The sequence below is a fragment of the Barbatula barbatula genome, assembly GCF_947034865.1.
Source record: "Barbatula barbatula genome assembly, chromosome: 5".
Lineage (NCBI taxonomy): Eukaryota > Metazoa > Chordata > Actinopteri > Cypriniformes > Nemacheilidae > Barbatula > Barbatula barbatula.
The window spans coordinates 8,672,808-8,692,177 of record NC_136769.1 but is presented as its reverse complement, the minus strand read 5'-3'; the positions used below and the strand labels follow the sequence as shown (position 1 = coordinate 8,692,177).

The 19,370-nt window shown below is 39.7% G+C and overlaps 3 protein-coding genes across 4 annotated transcripts; all 3 read right to left on the bottom strand.

Moving 5' to 3' along the window:
* Positions 1–363: 363 nt before the first annotated feature.
* Positions 364–7,785, bottom strand: nlk1 (nemo-like kinase, type 1). Its single transcript, XM_079457257.1, has 12 exons — positions 7,590–7,785; positions 5,849–6,157; positions 5,633–5,762; positions 5,470–5,525; positions 5,011–5,117; positions 4,268–4,353; positions 3,971–4,180; positions 3,765–3,866; positions 3,356–3,442; positions 3,060–3,258; positions 2,870–2,963; positions 364–2,625 (listed from the first exon to the last, which is right to left on the bottom strand). The coding sequence occupies exons 2-12, from the start codon at positions 6,154–6,156 to the stop codon at positions 2,577–2,579; spliced, it is 1,428 nt and encodes a 475-aa protein (XP_079313383.1). The 5' UTR covers position 6,157; positions 7,590–7,785; the 3' UTR covers positions 364–2,576.
* Positions 7,786–8,646: 861 nt separating this feature from the next.
* maza (MYC-associated zinc finger protein a (purine-binding transcription factor)) lies at positions 8,647–15,731 on the bottom strand. Of its 2 annotated transcripts, none has more exons than XM_079457255.1 (8): positions 14,645–15,731; positions 14,335–14,485; positions 13,719–14,086; positions 12,950–13,293; positions 11,553–11,616; positions 10,762–10,933; positions 10,262–10,685; positions 8,647–9,779 (listed from the first exon to the last, which is right to left on the bottom strand). In XM_079457255.1, the coding sequence occupies exons 1-7, from the start codon at positions 14,675–14,677 to the stop codon at positions 10,366–10,368; spliced, it is 1,452 nt and encodes a 483-aa protein (XP_079313381.1). In that variant the 5' UTR covers positions 14,678–15,731; the 3' UTR covers positions 8,647–9,779; positions 10,262–10,365. The 2 variants fall into 2 exon arrangements, with proteins under 2 accessions (XP_079313381.1, XP_079313382.1); XM_079457256.1 differs by having other exon boundaries at positions 8,860–9,843.
* On the bottom strand, positions 15,715–18,840 carry cdipt (CDP-diacylglycerol--inositol 3-phosphatidyltransferase (phosphatidylinositol synthase)). The gene is made up of 6 exons (XM_079457265.1): positions 18,655–18,840; positions 18,186–18,320; positions 17,958–18,111; positions 17,475–17,556; positions 17,125–17,206; positions 15,715–16,960 (listed from the first exon to the last, which is right to left on the bottom strand). The coding sequence occupies exons 1-6, from the start codon at positions 18,701–18,703 to the stop codon at positions 16,815–16,817; spliced, it is 648 nt and encodes a 215-aa protein (XP_079313391.1). The 5' UTR covers positions 18,704–18,840; the 3' UTR covers positions 15,715–16,814.
* Between the last annotated feature and the right edge of the window lie 530 nt (positions 18,841–19,370).

Sequence of the window (19,370 nt, the reverse complement as noted above, 5' to 3'; positions counted from 1 at the left end):
TCCCTTCACTGATTGGTTCAGGGTTTGACTGACAGGGATATTTACCAATGGCGACTGAAAACAAAGTGACCTGATAGCGCGAGCCCGCATTAACTATTGAGGGTCCGACCTTGTTTTTAAGTGGGCAGTGCTAATACATTAAGATATAGCTCATCTATCTATTCTTTATACATTATACACACATATATTTGAAAGATTTTTTATACAATTGATCTGGCCATTACGTTACCATTATTTGCGTTATTTACAATAAACGTGATTTAGTCATATTAAATAAAATCGGGTTGAGATACTTAAAGCAGTATGACCAACCAAATTCATATGACAAATGGTTAAAACATAGAATATAAAAAGATGCTGAGTCAAAGTTTCCAGTGTCGGTCGCTTTAATATCCATTTTAAACTAATCCACTTTTCTTTTTTTTCTTAAAAACTTCAAGTATTTGTTGGGAACACAAAAGTCCAAAAACTTTTTTCTTCTAAAATGCAAAGACAAAGAAAAAAAATCTAACAAAACAGTTAACAAATAATAACCATCTTAAAACAACTGTTCAATCATATTACCAAAGCCATAATAGTCATTGACACGAATATCAAGTTCAGCATCTTAAAGTCTAACATCTATCTTACAACTAAATGAATTTAACCATTTACTTAAAATGTTCACTTTCTGCTTGGCAGTCGGTGAGACTAAACCACCAAACTACACCAACCCATCGATATTCATTTTTCTGTGTCTACTCTGCTAGATTTCCTACCAACACAATAGCAAAAGTGGTCATAAAACAATGTCAACAAAATTAAAGACAAAACCTAAAATTGGTCGCAATACGTGAAAACAAAATGCTAAAAGAACCAAATATGTTCCTGTAATAAAATTAAATAGCAACAGCACATTTAAAGTTTCTAAAATAAAACTCCTAATGCACTGCAATTGCAAACACAAGTAAAGTCTTTACATACATGCATTCAGAGACATTTTTAACGAGGAATCAGCCTATGCGTTTGTTGCCACCTAGTGGTATGAGACAGGCATTTACGGTACTGGGCATTTGAGAATATTGAGGCTTCTACAATATATTCACAAAGAGCACCAGCAATTGCCCATATACAATTACCCTGCCGTGGATATAAGTATTGTGTCTACAGTCTAGTCCATATTATATCATATGAAACCTGAGCTCTAGACGTTACTTTTACAAATGAGTCGGGGAGGTTTTGGAGGTATTAGTCAAAACAAACAGCAGCATTTCCCCAACAACTATCTTAAACGCATCGATCGGCCACTGTCCTGCCAATCCCTTACTCTAAAAAGGGGAAACGTAGACTGATGCAGAACTTCAGAGAAATCGACGGAGGGAGAGACTGTAGATCCGCACACTTGACGTCATTTAACTATTACAGTACATTTGTGATAAAATGATTGGGTTCAGTCTATACACACCACAGCCCATTGAACCTGTTGGGCCTGTTGAGGTAATGAAACATTTCAAAAGTACAACACTGCACGTTCCCTAAACTCTCCACGCAAGTTTTCAAAAAATATGCACAGACCAGATATCTCATTCATGCCTCCAAGAAACAGACACATCCGTTCTGCCTACTCAACACAGAACAAGCTGGACAAGACAATAAATTAAAGAGAAAAAAATAAATAAGATCCAACCAGAAACCTTGGGTGTCTTTTCCGTTCACCCAATCAGAGCACAGGATACTGGTGTAAATCTTGTTTGGTCCTAAGTGTGGGAGGAGACCTTTGGAAAAATGGTTTAGGTGGAGAGTCTTTGTAAACGATACAAACTTCTGTTCCACAGATACGTGTAAAAAGTAGAATATTCTCCCAGACACAATCACCCATATACAGCAATCTAATACATATCTAAAACACATTTGCTCAAGAATCATTTGCGCAGGAGATGCAATGTTCTCTACAAGACATATGAGGAGGTTAGAAAGAAAGCGTCAGAATAAAACCATGTAAAACTCCAAACTAAATAACTGTTGAAGCACACATTTTGAGTGCTGTTGAACAGAAAGCAGGGAATGTTAAAACTGAAAAAAAAATCTAAAGATTTAGGAACTTTTGGTTACCCGAAGATTAAGAATAAAACCTAAAACCCGCAAAAGGAACACAGTGATAAAAGTCTATAAACAGTTTGGAGATACACTGGCAGACTTCAGATGGCCATGAGGGCGAAGAAATGGACTCGTGGACCACGTCATCTTATCTCATCTGTGATACGCCGCATTAAAATCGTCGTCAGCAAAGTCTTGTCAGTTGCATTATTCCAGATATCTGTATTGCACAACATCGATGCTGGCGCATTAGTCAAAACTCTACAAGCCGTGAGATTTTTTTTGTTGTGAAAAATTATTTCCCATAATCCTCTACACCAATGTCAGTATAAAAATGTTCCTAGAAGCATCAGAAGCATAATTAATCAGTTCTGTGAAAAGTTTCCCGTGTTCAGGAGCGCTGAAGATTCATTTAAAAGCATGTCATTCCTCGAAAACCATCTTCAACGATCTCCAATACAAGCCTGCTCCACATTTCCTAGAATCCCATTTTATCTACCTCATCTCTCTTCTTTCCTTGATACTTTAGAGGAATGCCAGGCCGTAGATCTGATACAGGAAAAAAAGGTAAAAGTTTAATGAGAGAGTTGTTTATGTTTGCTAAGGCCAAGACACATCCAAAATGGCCTCGATATACTTAACCAGAACACATTTAGCCATTTTGAGATCACAAATAATGTGTCAAATGCAAATAAAATTAGCAGTTTCCAAAATGGCCAAATTATAGCAAATGACCAAAATCTTATGTAAAATGCTAGTTAAGTAAATGTGAGGTTTGGGTTCTTGTACTGACCTAATGAAGGTTTTGAACGCAGCACTCTGGGGATTGATGCACAAAGGCACTCGTTTGCCTTGCTGGTGCTCTGTTATAAAACGATGAATGAGCTCTAAGACCAAAAGAGAAAGCAAGCCATTATAAGGTCCTTGACAAAAGAAGGAACATTTATCATGTTGAAAGACGAGAGTGATGAAAAGCCAGTCACCTTTGCCCTGCCAGACGGAGTGCATACTCTGCTCATAGTTGTGGCTAAAAGGGCGATCGGCGGGTGGCTCAAAGTCCCGTGTGTACACCCTACCGCTGGGCACAGAATAACAACACTTGCACATGCAGGTGTGGTACCTCAGACGACCTTCATCTAGGTACGGGTGAGACAGAGCGTCACTGCCTGAGATCCGCTTGGCCTGCAGATAGAGACAGACTGATTAATTGCTGGAGTGATAGCCCAAAAAATGTAACACCAACACCATACACAGAATTCAATTATAATGTCATACATACCGGATCAAACACAAGCATGCGACACAGAAGATGAACAGCTTCGTGTGTGGCCCCATCAGACAGCATGTACAGAACAGACAGTGATGGCTGAGGGAGACAGAACACAACTGAAATTTACAACACTGTCAATGAAAAGCAGTTATCCCTGAATGTACAGCTGAATAATAGTTTGGGCAGATCAGTCAATTTAAATCCTCCTAAAACAACCGGATTTGTCAAGTATTAAAAAGATATATTAAAAATTGTGCAGCTTTTCATACCGCAGATTAAATGCATTGTTTCTTAAAATTATTATTTAAAAACTTTTAGTATTTATGGATAACACTGACAAAAAGTAACTTCTAGCCAATGAAATCTATAGAAATATAAATAACTTTTTTAGCATTTAATAGAAGGAATGGTACAGAACTGGTTTGTGAGGTCCTCTTAAAATATGCGCTCGGGCTCCTTCGCATGCAGATGACATGGCAGAGAGAGGAGGAGTTCCGAGTAGATCAGTGATAAGGTCCAACTGAGAGAGAGAGAAAGAGAGAGAGAGAGAGAGGGAGGGAGAGGGGACATTCAAAACACAATGCGAAATACAAAAAAAGATTATTAAATGTATTATGGCCGTACCTGTTGTATGGGGCTCTGAGCCTGGAAAAGAATGCGACGACCCAGCAACTCTGCAAAGATGCAGCCTACAGACCAAACGTCTATAGACGACGTGTAATGCTGGCATCCCATCAGGACCTCCGGAGCGCGGTAATACTGCGTCACCACCTCCTGGGTCATGTGACGAGAAGGGTCTGGCTCCTCCACTCGTGCCAGACCGAAGTCACAAATCTAAATAAAAAAGGACGGCAACATTTCTCAACTTCTCATTTTACTTTATTGCACAGAGTATCATTATTATTTGGGCGCATTTGGTACCTTAAGCAGACAGTTACTGTTGACCAGCAGGTTCCCTGGCTTGATGTCTCTGTGCAGAATGCCTGCTGAGTGCAGGTACTTCAGTCCTGAGGAACAGAGGGAGAGACTCCGATTAGAGAAACAATTCTTTACTGCGGCACAAAACGGGTGCATTGTTCATTTGAAATATTAAGACTTTCACATGTCATGCTCTGCAAACTACATAGTGTTGAATGACTGTATTGAAATAATTTGACGGATACAATTAGTAGCATCATCTTCCATTCTATGTACACAAACATGGTGTCGATTACAAAACTGGTTTGACTCTTCCAGCAATGAAAATCAAAAACGCTCTAAATGAAATAAACGGCTGGGTAGGAATTCCATAACAAAATGTTATTTTCATGACACGCGATTAAAGCCTCACAGACCGATTAAAAGATGAATCCCATGGAGTAATGCAACTAACCCCTATCTGTCCAGATACTCTAGTCTAGATGGCCAACGTCTTCAACTAAACCAACTCTTTATGCATTTTCGATGCTCGTTTAAACAACAAATGACAAAAAAAATTGTGAAAACGCTGATGTCATGCACATTCATATTACGGGTTCAGTCTAGGCCAAAACAACAATGGCGTGTTACAGTATAGCATTTACTTGTTTTAGAACGTATGAACGTTATGACAACGTTGTTATGTTTAAAAAAAGCTAACTTTTCTTCTACTCCATTGTTATCATGTAATGCAGATGTGAACTCACCCCTGAGTATCTGGTAGAGGAACACTTTGATGTGATCTGTGGTGAGAGGCTGTGGAGAAACGATGACTTTATGTAGGTCACTCTGCATGAGCTCAGTGATAACGTATCTACAACGTCTCCAGTCAAGCAGATAACAGATCTTCGACACATCTCGATATAAACCACTACAAATAAAATAAACATTCTAGAAAATTACGGGAAAGTGGTGCAACAAGTTCTTTCTTATTACGTGTTTGGTGTTTTTGCATTTTCTTGTTTTTCTAGAATTTAAAGGAGTACTTGATGTAAGCAGTCCTTCCAAGAGATCTCTCTGCAAATACATGCATTTATAGCATAGCAACCTCTTTATTGGGTTTACAGTCATACTGTAGTGCTGGAAACAATACAACAACTTAATCATCTCATTACTGAGGCATTAGGATTCCCCTTGTGAGAGAGAGAAATAAAACAGAAGGATACATCTCTTCAAAGCAGTCGATTTGTGGAGGCTGGAGAATGTCAAGGGCAGACAGCACCTGTCAAAGCAAATTTCCAATATTAAATCAAAACATGCCATCAAAAACACACCCGCTCATTAAGTTACACACTGCCACACATGCTTTTACTCCATTCTAAAACATACGTTGTCATGTTTGAAAAAACACAGCATCCGGAGTTCCCTGAACACACGCTTGCAGGAGACCAGGTTCTGGAAGACATTTGGCATTTTCTTCAAAGCCACCTTACGTCCATCTCGAGGGTCCGTCACAGACCTACAAAAGCATTTTTTTTAAATATATCACATATATACCTAGATACATCTATAGACATCCATCAAGTCCATATCCGGTGTACTTACCAGACCACGCCAAATGCGCCGTAACCGATAGGTCGATCAGGCTCCATTTCTGCTGGACTTGGAACTTCACTTGCTGGGTTACTGTGAGGTTGCGGGATGGCCGCCCCTCCACCTGCGCTGCCTCCAAGAGATGCCGGGTGCCTGGGAGTCCCAGCTGGTGCGTTGGGTCCGGTCGGATTTGGCGTTGCGCTGAGCCCTGTTGAGGTATTGCCAGCCGTGGTGCTGACGCAAAAATATTTATGTCCTAACTCTGATCCAGGGAACAAATTACCACATACTGTTGGCCGAGTGGACCCATGGAAGGCCATCCTGGATCAAAACAAGAATCAGTTGTTTTTAGGCAAAGCATGTGGTTACATGGGTATATTCATAAAACGTATCCAACTGAAGTTGTAAAATGTGAATGTATAAGCTACAGGTCATGGATGTGCTTGTGTCATTACTCTCAATAAAAAGATAACATTGTTGACATTGTTTTCCAAAGAATACAAAAAGAGAAGATGCATTTCCTGTGCTCAGAGCTCACAACTTTTATTATATAGCACCTTTAGACTGCACATGAAATTAACATAACTTAAAACATTGCCAGTTTAACACTCCCTGTAACCGGTGTTGTTGTTACTATGAAAAAGTAATGAATACTTAGTTACAAATTACATATCTCTCTCCAAAAAGTACTTAATTACTTATTACTAATGACTTTCTTTATCCTATATCAACCTTGATTTGAATTGATTTTTTTATTAGATTATATTAAACTTTATTGTCATTACACATATACAAGTACAGTGTAACGAAATGTAGTTTAGGTCTAAACCTAAATCCAAATAAACATCCAAATAAATAACTACATAAACTATTCTTATTAACTAACCAAAGTATACAAATGTGAGAAGGATACATTAAAGCACCCATTTTAAAGTAAGACTTGTCATTTTTATGCCATTTCTACTATTGAATATATGACGCAGCATTTGGTTCAATTACATCAAAAGTAACTGTAATTCAATTACAGAACAATATTTGTATAATGTTTCAAGGGAAAAAGACAGGCATTAAATTACAGTAACTAGTCACGTAGTTACTAGTTACAAGGGACCCAAAACTGTCAGTAGCAAACCCAAACCGAGCGTATGCCAAAGGTCTAACGTTATGTACTTTAATCGTGTGTTCAGTCTGTGCTGAAGTGTGTCAACACCTTTGTCTACAACGTCTGGACACCCTTCACAAAGCTGTCTGGAGACGGACCAACAGCATTAAACAGCACTTTTAGTTCCTTATCTTTGTTCGCAGTGACCTCTTTCCTCTATGTAGCCAAGCTAACAAGCTACCCTGCAACGAGACGTTGCAACATTATTATTTTAGCTACGATAAGCCTTCTGCACACCACATCCGTCATCCAACACACAAACTCACTTTCTTTCCTTTTTGCTCAGTTTGATATCATTTGACGGCTTTGCATTTTCTATCAAGAGCTTCTCCGGTTGTAGCTAACGCGACCTCACCAGCTGTTACCCCCGGCTAGCTCAAGCGGGCTAATTCATCTGCTTCATGACCTATATATGATTGTTTATGTTCACAAATGTGAATATTTAGACCGAACACGGGACATCAAGTATGTATACTCTTTTCTAATGCATAACGACGAAGAAAAGCCGAGCCGTGGTCTGTGTTAAATCGCGGTAATGTGCGTTTATTCGCTACAGATGTTTGTAAAGTTAGCTTTAGCACAGCGGCTAACCTCTCGGAGCTGATGGCAGAGGCGACGGAGCTCAAATCTGCATCGCTGATGCTGGCTGACCGCAGCGTTTTCTCTGCATTTTCACCCGCTTTAAATCCTCCCGATGCCAAATCCCGACCGTCTGTGGACGCCTTTCTCTGTCAGATCTGGAAATCAGCTGTTGGAAATAGCGGTAGTGAAGGAGAAGGAGGAGCTGAGAGAGGGGGATTGGAGATGAGGTGAAAGAAAGGAGGGATGAGCGAATGGGGGAGGGTAGGACCACCGGTGTAAACAATGCGATTTAACCGTTCACTGTCCTGTGTTAATACAGACTAGACGACTATACACTTTCCACGAAGAGGGTGTAAATAGGGTCTGGAACTATAAAAAATATTTTTCACCAAGTGGCGAGTCCCCAGCAGCAGCTCAAATAAAAAATGATTTTAGCCGTTTCATAACCATTCACAAACGTTAAAATGGTCCAAATACAATTATCATACAAGTATCCATCTAAATGATAAACATTCAATTAATATCACATTTATAATAGCCTATTTATATGCCATAATAGGTAACAGGTTGCAGATGAGCCTGAATTATTAATTCAGATAGGTTGGTGTTAGATGGAACAAATGTAGATATCATTTTAATTTAACCATGTTTTCACTACAAATCAAACAGAAAGTCCAAGGTTCCATTTTATATGAAAGAAAATTGGTAATTAAATATTAAATTTTTGGATAATTGGAATATATTATAGGTCATTTTAGCCGTTTACTTGAAACGGAAGATTTAATAAGAAAGATAACCCACTTGGCTTCTTTAAATGCTTTAGAAAGGTTCTAAATGATGAAAACATGCATTTTTACTGTATATTGAAAAGAAATGCTATAACAGGTTAAAATCATGCAGTTATAGGTTGTATGGGGACCCAGCCAAACAATGTTTTTTACAAAACAATGATTTTGTGGTGTGTTTAGATGAAAAATGGAATGGAAAAGACATTTGATGTGTGAAAGGCCAAAATCCCTATTTCACTATTACTAAAACCAACTAGTTTTTAAATTATATTAATTTTGAAGTAGATATCAGTTTCTCTTACATAATACGTTTCACTACCAAAATTTTTTTCTGTAATGTTTCATAAAGAACGACAATTGGATACTTAAAAGTTTCCTATTACTAGAAAGTGCGACACCCCTGTCGCATGACCTATCATACTATATATCAACATAGAAGGGAACTAGACATACACAATAAAGAATATCCCAATAGATGAACAGAGTCTGCAGTTAGTTAAATGCAGTATAATTAGGTGCACGATCATTGTACAGAGATTCATAGGATAAGAGTACAGTGACACCAACACATATTGGCTTAACAAGCATCAACACAAACAGAACTTGAAAAATCCTATGCAGCTTCATTAACATTACAATTAACATCCTCACTTGAAAACAAAAGCTAGTAGATAAATCAAGATCAATGAGAACTGTGAGAAATATCAAAGGAGGCATTAAACAATATGCTTTTGCAGCTTTCACATATACCACATAAATTACAAATATTATTGTCCATGTTAAGTTTGAAATCCTAACACCCCATTGCACGGATTAAAGAGAGGAAATGGCACCATATTTGATCCCCCTCGGACGTTCTGTATAGTGGTCAATTCATGTAAAGATCATTTATAATGTAATGATCTCTTACAACAGAGTGTATTCATTAATAAAATGTTTCTTCTTCATTTTCAAGACCATAAGTTAATGTGAGCTATTATAATATAAGGAAATGGTTGGGAGGCATAACGTGTCAATTCTTCTTACTCTTCTACATTCCTATGTGGAATTTCATAATGAACATTTAAAACCAGAGTGATCTTTCCATGGGGAAATGACTGACACCCAACACATTCATCCACCAGATCGTCATAAAAACAACGTTTTTTTTCTTCAAAACAATATCAGACTGCATCCATCATACCAGATCAAAGCATACGAGGAGCACTCGATCCAATGTGCCTTGTTGGTCTATCTTTGCATAAAAATGAATTTGAAGCAAGATTATGTTTTTTGAGGATATGTCACACTTTTGAAGAAAGTCATTACGTTCCAGCACAGTGCCAGGAAGATGGAAAGTGGATGGGAGGGGTTGGGTTGGGTAACGAGTAGGTTCCCATGGCAATTTTTGTGTTGGCATTTCCATGGAATCCTGGAGTAGGAAAACAGTGAGGTTTGATTGGTAAAGTTGATTTGCATTCCCAATTGCTCCTCCTCTATGGAAATACCTCCATTAATAAACAAATTACACAAAACACGGGATAACAGGAGGCTACATTAAAAACAGATGTTATGGTTAAAACAAACATCTGCACATATTAATATCTTATTCCTTTACATGCACACAACAATTATATATTTTGTTTTTAAATAGTTTCAAGCATGTTAAACCCATGAAGGGAATTATATTAAAACTTTGAATGACAACACAAACTGAGTTTTGAATTGATTCACAAAAATGAACTGATCTTTACAAAAAAATATTTTTGCCAAGAGACGATATAAAAAAACTAATGTAAACTTTAGGCACATGTTACATCTAATTAAAATCATTGTTATATACACAATGATCTCTGAATCACAACTTTGTGAATGTTCAATATATCAGCTTGCCTAGTTTACTTCATTCCTCACCTGTCTGGGTTAGACCAATCCTCTCGTACAATTGTCTCTATTAATCCCCATTCCATCCATCCATCCATCAAACCCCACCCTCCCTCTTTGTGGTGTGCTTTTGGCTAGCTGTGGCTCTGAGGAGCGATACTGGAGCAGTCGGTCACCAGCAGGCCAACCGTGAGTGGAGGGCTTGAAACAGGAGCCGCTGCGGCCACAGTTGCAATTGAACTGCTGCTGATGGGGCAGGGAACATTGGGGTCTGTCTGGTTGGCATGTGTGGCCATGTGGCCCTGCAGCTGTGTGGGCGTCTTACAGTGCACCCCGCACAACTGGCACAACAGCACCCCCCCTGGACCGGACCCACGACCGACCCCACCATCCTTCCACTCTTGCCCGTGGTGCTTCTGAGCGTGGACACGCAGGTATGTCAGCGTGGTGAAACCTATGCGGAACCAAAGTGTAGTCAATACAATCCCCTTTCTTATCAGACCACAAATGAATGAATCAATGAAACTCACTGCGGTTGCATATGTGGCAGACATGATGCTGTGACTGGTTATGGACCCTCATGTGATCTGTGATGTAAGCAGGGGAGAGAAGTTTGCCACATATGTGGCAGGGAACCTTATCCTCGTGTCTGATCATATGAGCTCGTAACCGGTCCTTAGTAGCGAATGCAGATTCGCACGTCTGCACAAACCAAAAACATGATTCGTCAAATGCTTTCAGAGTACATACGTCGTCATTCTTTTAAATAGTCCACCCTATTCCTATCTGACGCACACATTGTGACTCATCCTTGGCTCACACACAAATAGACACATATGGCTGCAGCCCACGTACAGGTCCAATCACATATGACTAGAAAAGCACTTGCTAAAATACATAACCACATGGTAACAGTAAGTCACTGTAATACGCAGCATTACACTGTTGTAATGAAATACGCTGCTGATGGATTTGGGATTAATAATGAACGAAAGAAATTGAGGGAGGATGACTCAAACGAATGTTCAGGATTTAATAGCACTTATTTCTATACACTTCATCTGTAACACTATGCTGTTGATAGTATAGAAATGATTTACAAGCATCCCCAATTGAATATACATATCAATAGCTATAATGTAACCTAATACGTTATCACTCAGTATTCAAGTTGAGGCCAGAATCAGCACAAATGTGGTATTTACCCTCAAATCTGTCATTAAAACCATGTTCTCATGACCACTTATTTATTAGGTTAAAGATCGCTATAAAGACCAGCAGATTGGACAGTGATAGCAGTAAAACAGTGGGTTTTGATTACCGGACATTTGAAGGGTCTTTCTGTGGAGTGCACCTGTCGCACATGACTGTTAAGATGGTCTGGCCTGGAGAAGACAAAGAGAGGGGTCAAACACAGATAGAACAAAGTTGCACTCTATCTCTATGTGAACCACAGTCAACAAAGAGGCCAAAAACAGACAAGGATTTTTTCATTGTTCAAAAGTTTAAGAGGCCATTTACACGAGAACGTTTTCAACTGAAAACGCAAAATAAATTTTGCATTTTGGTTGTCCGTTTACACTGAAACAGAGTTATAGAGGACTGAAAACGCAAACTATTGAAAATGCGTCTCAATGTGCAACTTTTTGAAAACGCCGCCATTTTCGTTTTTCATGTAAACTGCAAGACGGAACTTTCTGAAAACGATGATGTCACGTGCATGCGTATTACACACTCAGTCGTGCGAGTATAGCCAAAACAATATGGCGGCTTCCCGTTACAGTGAGCTCTCGCTGCCCGACTATGTATTAACATTTCCCCAGGAAAATGTGGATTTGCTACACCAATTAGACCAACGGGGACACACTTCAAACACACATATATGTCGACCAACGGTATTAAAAAGTCCTGTGCAACATCGCCATTCACTGGCCTGGGCTGCATACTACAGCGTTTTTTCTGTTTTCCTGGATCCGTGTAAATGCGAGCCAATTTGATGAACGGGTGTCGTGTGTACGTGGAACTTTTCAAAAACGCAAATGGAAAACTTTAAAGTTTTTTATCGAATACGTTTTCCTTTGCGTTACTGAAAAGTTTAATGTATCGAAACGATCTGCATTTACATGGATCCGGGAAAACGAATAAAACGATGTAATATCCAAGCCAGTTCAGTGGATGGTACTGTTGAACTATAAAGAAACCCTCCGTGCTTGTGTCTACAGACTGAACGCGTAATACGCATGCTTTTGACGTCATTGCTTTTGGAAAACGCCGCCTTCAGGGTTTACATTGAAACTATAATGCCGTTGTTTTCAAAAACTTAAAAAAAACAGTAACAGCTAAAATCTCAATTCAAAATGGCTCATTGTTGAAGCCAGTACACTGGTGTAAATGTTTCTATATAGAGTATAGATAGATAAAAAGACAGTCATAGAAGGTCACTAATTCCTCATCATATTAACCCACTTTAAGTCTCAAATTAGTAATTAGGGCATCTCTCTATAGCTTTATTAACAATATCATTCACAGTCCTTGTCCAGTCTCAGATCTACAAAATAACTCTCACTGTTGCGACCTGCTGTGAATTAACCTTCGAAATAAATAATAAAACATACTATTTAAACATTGATCATGTGTTTTTATGCAACTGATTGGAAATGTCCTGACTGTCATATACATGTGAACCTGTGCACAGGAATGTGGAAGTAAATGTTTTACCGAGAGAACCCCTTGGCACAATGAGGACACACGTATGGTTTCTCTACCCCTCCCTGATGTGACCTGACATGATAACTCATGCGATCCTTTCTCTTAAACCTCTGCTGACAGATCGGACAGGAGTACGGCTTCTCATCGGAATGGGAGAGTCGATGCCGGTTCAGATGGTACACGTCCCTGAACGCCTTTCCACAAGCCTCACAAGCATGGTTCTTCCTTACCGGATTGGGGTTTGGGTTGGGATTAGGAGTTGCGTTTACTGGCAGAGGATTTGTTATGGGGATAGATATTTGGATCGGGGTGGGATTATTGAGGTTGTCGTCTGCATTGCAATTTGGTGCAGCCTGAAAAAGAAGGAAACATGTCAGGATTTGTGACCTGGGCTCATTTATTTGGTTTGTGCCTCTTGTGCTTTAAACAAGTTATTTAGTTAAATGAATATTATTAAGTGACAGGTTTTTATTTTCTGAGTAAAGCAAGAACAATGTTTGCTGACCTACTAACCGACTGACTATGCATGTTCGATAAATGAGGTGAATGCAGGTATGAGACCTTGTTACACAACTGCTGACGCATTAGCCTCATTTTGAGTGAGATTAGGGAATTGGTAGATAAGAGGTCTTAAAGCATCTTAGTTTGTTACAGAACAGAGAGCATATGGTATAATAATAGGTAATACTAAAATAATAAATTGAGGCCATGCTGGGTTAAACATCAAGGACAGGACAGCACGGGTATGCAAAGTATGCAAAACAGGACACAGACCAACCTGCACCATTGTCCCAGTAACCACCACTGCAGTAGGGAGGGGTTGAGTGACCGTCATGGCAACCGTTGCTGGGGCAATAGAGACAGAAACTGTCTGCTGATTTCCAATAGGGGAAGGATGGGCCATGGGGTCGACTGCTGTAGGTATAGAGGCAGGTATGGACAGATGAAGAAGGGAAAGCGGGATGGTCTGTCTCTCCACACGTGCTCCAGCCTTCCCTCCATCTAATTTCTCTCTGGCAGCCCTGTCCTTCATCTTCACACCGGTGTGGACCGACTGGTGACGCCGCAGGTTATAGCTGTTCTTAAACTGCTTGTTACATATGGAGCAGATGTGTGCGGGTCGGGCTGGTCGAGTAACTGGTTTCACTGGGAAACAGATGCATAGAAGGGAAGGTTTGATCATCTTGTTGTACCATGTTGCCTACCAATCCTATTTTTGATTTCGGTCCGAATGAAATGAACATTTAATACTGTTTCAGATTTCTTTTGGGGGGCATACTGAAGCACATTTTAACCTTACCCAATTAAAAATGTCAGCAATGCCTCAACTCAATGCCACAGCCTAACCTCTCTTTCCTCTCCCCTCCCACCCTCCTCTCTTACCCCTCCCTTACCCGGTAAAGGCTCCTCGCTCAGCGCTGCCGTGTCCACCGTGGATGGGGGCGGGGGTATGTCTTCAGTAGGCGAGTCCTGAGTGGCATCAGTGAGCTCGGGCAAAAGATCTGATTGGAGGGTCGCATCAGTTTGGGACTGTGAAGGCGGAGTCTGTAGTTGGAAGTGGCAAAATCACAAATTTGAAACTGCTTTTACTTTTGAAGGAAAGTGGCACAGTATTACTGAGCTTTTGTTAATTAGCAAATTAAAAGCCGGTGACATTCTTTCAATTCTAACCCTTATATTGCAACCTCAGAAATATTTTCTTACCTGAAAGAGGAAGTTGCTCCAAGCTGCATCCATCTTGAGGTGTGAAAGTGTACAGCTGCCGTCTGGACTAAACTATTTTTTTCCTTGACAGGGTTCTTTCTGTTTGTTTAAGTGTTAAGTATTTATACAACGAGTTTGTTCCGTGCTTTGTATTGATGACAAGCAACTACATGCAAAACGACGCCACCACTAAAATCTAAAAAGTACACTAAAACAGTAATATTTTTAAACAGCACTAAATATTAAAACAGAGCACTGACACTCTCGATTATTAATGATGATGTGAAATTTACTTGATTTACAGCTGTCAATCTCTCAAAATAACTGGCGGGTGCAACGCCCCGTTGTCATATACCGGTGGCTCGTCATGCTTTAGGATGCATAACATTAGTTTAACTGCATGTAATGCTTTCTCGTTAATGACACCGCCATGTGAAACAACACATTTTTTCATGCAAAATAATATCATTTTCAAACCAAATGGCATTTTATTGTTTGTTTGCTGTTAGCGATCTCATGGCGTGGATAAAATTCATGCCATCATATTTATTATAATATTCTCCATCCAGGCCCCATCGGCATCTATTCGAGCCTCGGCGCTGCGTTAAATCCCATTCCCGTCTTGAGAGCACTTTACCGGTCGTTGTCCATGGCTCCGCCTCGGCATTTCAATCGAGAGGATGACATTTTTCTTTTTTTCCCCCTGCAATACTCTCACCCTCCCACCCTCGCTCTTTCTTCCTTTTCTTTTTTTATCCCGTCTTCTCTGCCCCGCTATCTCTCCCCCACCGCCGTGTCCCCCTTGTTTTAAAGGGATAGTATATTTTGAGAGAACACCCCCTCCGTGTCTTCGTCCCCTCCTCTACGCGATGTTCTCGAGCTCGGTGTCGTCCTCTCGCACCCCTCCGACGCGTGAGTTTGGCCGACGCAAATTACAACATTAATGTCGAGAGAAGATAAAGAAAGCGTCCGCGCGATGCTTTTTGAAGACACGTACCGCAACACAAAAATAATCGAAGAGCGTCCGTACGTATGTGGGGAAGACGAGCTGTCTTGTGCACCAAAAACGTCGCAGGTCCTTAAAGGTAAAGACGCACGCAGACGCATCCGCTGTAAATAATAAGCGTCTCCAGATCACTGCCGATAATAATTGCACGCGCTCGATGGTATTAAATACATAGCAGACAAGCTGTGACATAACATGAAAACGCTATTTAAATATTAAAATAATGAATAAATACACTAACAACTGCATGTGGTGTCAGGTATATTTATAGTCAAGTTACCTTTTACGGTGTAAAAGGATATTCTTTATAGTCAACAAGCTCTCTTTATGCTTTACATATACCCGAATACCCCAAAGTTGTAAACTAATTTATAACAGTAGCTTTTAAACTTCAGGGTATTCAGTTGCTCAAACACATCATAATGTATATTTCTGCACCCTGCCAAAACCCAGCAATACATTCAGAAACTGATACCACAACTTTTATATAAACAAATGCTTTAAACTTCTATTCAAACATATAAATATTTGGACATATCTGCAACAAAACCAATACGAGTCTAAATCAAACAGTGCTGGACAGCCACAACATCAGATATCAGATGAAGGCCAATAACAATTAAATATCATCAACAGCCAAATACAATAATACTCATGTGGCTTTAAGTTGAAGTGTGGAATGTGCCTGTATGTGTATTTGTAAACAAAATGGTGCTGTGAAATATAAGAGCCACTCTAAAATATTTATGAAGTATTATTTTGATCAATGTAATCATTATGAATCATTTCATTTCTATAAACTGAAAACCCCAAACCAATGACACCTAAAACCCATTTGACACTCACAAACGTAAGCATGGTACACTGATACTACAATTAATTCCAATAAAAGCAAAAAAAAAGCACAACTATAGGAGTATGAATAAAATATTTGCCATGGTATATTAGCATTGATAATCAATATTTAAATCAATTTAAATGCTTATACCGAGGCATTGAAAGGTCCCATGATTTATTTCCATTTACTCATCCTACACTGGCCTTCAGTATTTTTAGGACTACCAACAATATCACTGCTTTCTCTTTTGATATTGAAAAGCACCATCTCTCGCACATCTCCTTTTCTCTCTTTGTTTGCTTCTGCTCTCTCTTTATCTCTCTCTCTCATTTTGCTTTGCTCTTCTCTCTCACACGGTCAGCGACATCGATGGCAGCCATATTGCGGGAGGCTGTGATGAGGTGCAGGAGACTTATGCCAGACTTCAGCACACAGACTATACCGCACACTGCCAGCAGCCATTGCAGCCACACTGTGCAGAAAAGAAAGAGAATGATGGTTATTCTCTCAAAACTCCATGAGGATTCTTCATTGCCTCATTAAAAATACAAGATAACCAATAATTCTTAAATTAATAAATCTGACACAATATTGAAATTTCAAAGCAACAAAGTAACACTGACTGATGGTACTCACCCTGGGGTTCCTCAATGTAGTACATTATATACAGCAGACAGAAGAACAGCTCATTCCCCATACACATGAAAAACAGCACAGGCTGTGGAAAAAAAACATTGAGCAATTTTATTATTAGGTATGCATATATTAGATCAACCATTTATTGCAGCATCCTACAAGAAAACTGAATAACAACTTTACAGGACTCTTTTTATTTTAATTAAAATGTCACTTAACATCCCCAATATGAAGACTGGTGTCACTAGAGATGTTAAAAACAGATGCGACCACATGCACAAGCAGATTGCAACAAAAATGTGCTTAAAACTAGTGAGTGGGATATTGGGAATGTATGACTGTGTTGTTACCCTGGATGTGTAGTACAGCCTTAGGATGGGGTTGCCAGAGAGGTCAATGGCTTTGTGACTGGTGGCTCCCGTCATCGTGGAACTAACAGAAACAGGAAGAATGAAACAGATTATAAACACAAAAATTCACACAGGTAAAAAAATCCCATAGTTATGTGTCCTAATGGATAGTTCACCCAGAATATAATATTCTGTCATCATTTACTCGCCATCAGATTGTTCCAAACCTGTATAAATGTATTTGTTCTGCTAAACACCAAGGACGATATTTGAAAGAATGTCAGTAACCAAACAGAACAAATACATTTATACAGGTTTGGAACAATCTGAGGGTGAGTGAATGATGACAGAATTTAAAATTTTGGGTGAACTATCACTTTAAGGCGGTCTCCTGAAAAAACATTTGGTTTGCCCAAGTAGAGTAGCCAACTCAATCATATTTAGATTCCGTGGTGAATCGAGGATTTTGTTAGTTTAACAAACCTGTGCAGGTGCAGCCAGTGGCTGGCCACATCCAGACACATGCTGAGCTGAAACAGGAAAGTGTAGGACGGGTACAACAGTGCCAGATTTACCAACAAACACATGGTAGCACAACGATCTGTCAACATGTCCAGCATGGCCCCAAACTTTGTACCTAAGGGAAGGATAAAAAGAGTGAGAAAATAAAAATAAAGACAACATATGAAACTTATGTCTATAGATAACAACCTTGATTGAGAGCCCGGGCTGCGTGTCCATCGAAGGCATCCAACAGCGCACTCAGTAGATAACAGAATACTGCTGGACCTGGGCAGCAGGGCATCAAGAAGAAGGATAGCAGAGCCAGCCCAATACGTGCATATCCTAAAGAGGAGGAGGAAAACGATACAACGATACAAATCTGGTTTACTGGCGGGGTGTTATCTGATGAATGGGTCCCATTGGAATGAAAGTGTCACCCCAACGTAGACTGCATAAAGGTTTTTGTAATGGCTTTATTGATATAGAGTTGATCGTTTATAATGGGATTGTTTTGTTTTCATCAGAAGGCAACACATCACCCATATCCAAACAAATTACATTCATAAACAGACGCTCAATAAAATAAACGCTGTTGTGAAACGAATCCCACTGAGCTGAACTCTACGAGCAGCTTCCGATAACTTCGTCAGACCGGAAACGATGGATTTACACTCACCTATCAGATTCGGGACGAAAAGGAAGATGTTTTCTTCGGTCGTGGTCATGTTTTTATTTGGACGGAGCAGTTTAAGAGCTGAAATGCCTTTTCTAGACTTCTACTTCCCTCTTCGACCCCTCCGCTCCGCTGGCTGAAGGACTGTAGGGAAAGCAACACGTGACGTCATGTTTCCTGCGTGAGCGCACGTTGTTAAAGGAATCCTCCCCTTTAACTGGCACGCGCTTTTCGTCGGTGCCTGAAAACGCATCACAGAGATGACCCGAAATCAGCTATGCGTAACTGAGGATGGGGGATGTGTTTGGATATTTGCTATCTATTGATCAACTATGAACTTGTTTCCGTTTACGCCATCATTAACACCCTCAGACCTGTATACATGTCTGTCTTTCCGCTGAACACAAAGGAAGGTTTTTGGAAGAATGTAAGGAATTTTCAGTTCTGGGACATCATTGACTAAGTAGGCTAACGTTAGTTGGATATATGTTGGAAAAATGGCAACCAGAGCCCAAACCGTTAGCTTTCCTAAATGATCAAAGTATCTTATTTTGTGTTCAACAGAACAACATTACTTTAATGTTTTTTTTACTATGGTGGGGTAGTGAATGATGTCCCAAGACTGAAAATTGCTAACATTCTTCCAAATATTTTTCTGTGTTCATCAGAACAAAGAAATCTATACTGTTTTGGAACAACTTGAGGGCCAGTAAATGGTG

Bases quoted from the DNA above. Each gene is read 5' to 3' on its own strand.
- cdipt (XM_079457265.1), bottom strand. From the start codon at position 18,703: ATGACCACGACCGAAGAAAACATCTTCCTTTTCGTCCCGAATCTGATA. The intron at 17,557-17,957 runs GTTTGTTAAACT...TGTTTCTGTTAG, and splicing joins CACTGGCTGCACCTGCACAG to TTCCACGATGACGGGAGCCA. The intron at 17,207-17,474 runs GTAACAACACAG...TTTTTTCCACAG, and splicing joins GGCTGTACTACACATCCAGG to CCTGTGCTGTTTTTCATGTG.
- maza (XM_079457255.1), bottom strand. From the start codon at position 14,677: ATGGATGCAGCTTGGAGCAACTTCCTCTTTCAG. The intron at 14,087-14,334 runs GTAAGGGAGGGG...TCTGTTTCCCAG, and splicing joins GAGCGAGGAGCCTTTACCGG to TGAAACCAGTTACTCGACCA. The intron at 11,617-12,949 runs GTAAAACATTTA...TGTCTTCTCCAG, and splicing joins TGTGCCAAGGGGTTCTCTCG to GCCAGACCATCTTAACAGTC.
- nlk1 (XM_079457257.1), bottom strand. From the start codon at position 6,156: ATGGCCTTCCATGGGTCCACTCGGCCAACAGTATGTGGTAATTTGTTC. The intron at 5,763-5,848 runs GTAAGTACACCG...ATGCTTTTGTAG, and splicing joins GGCGCATTTGGCGTGGTCTG to GTCTGTGACGGACCCTCGAG. The intron at 3,259-3,355 runs GTATGTATGACA...CTCTATCTGCAG, and splicing joins GCATGCTTGTGTTTGATCCG to GCCAAGCGGATCTCAGGCAG.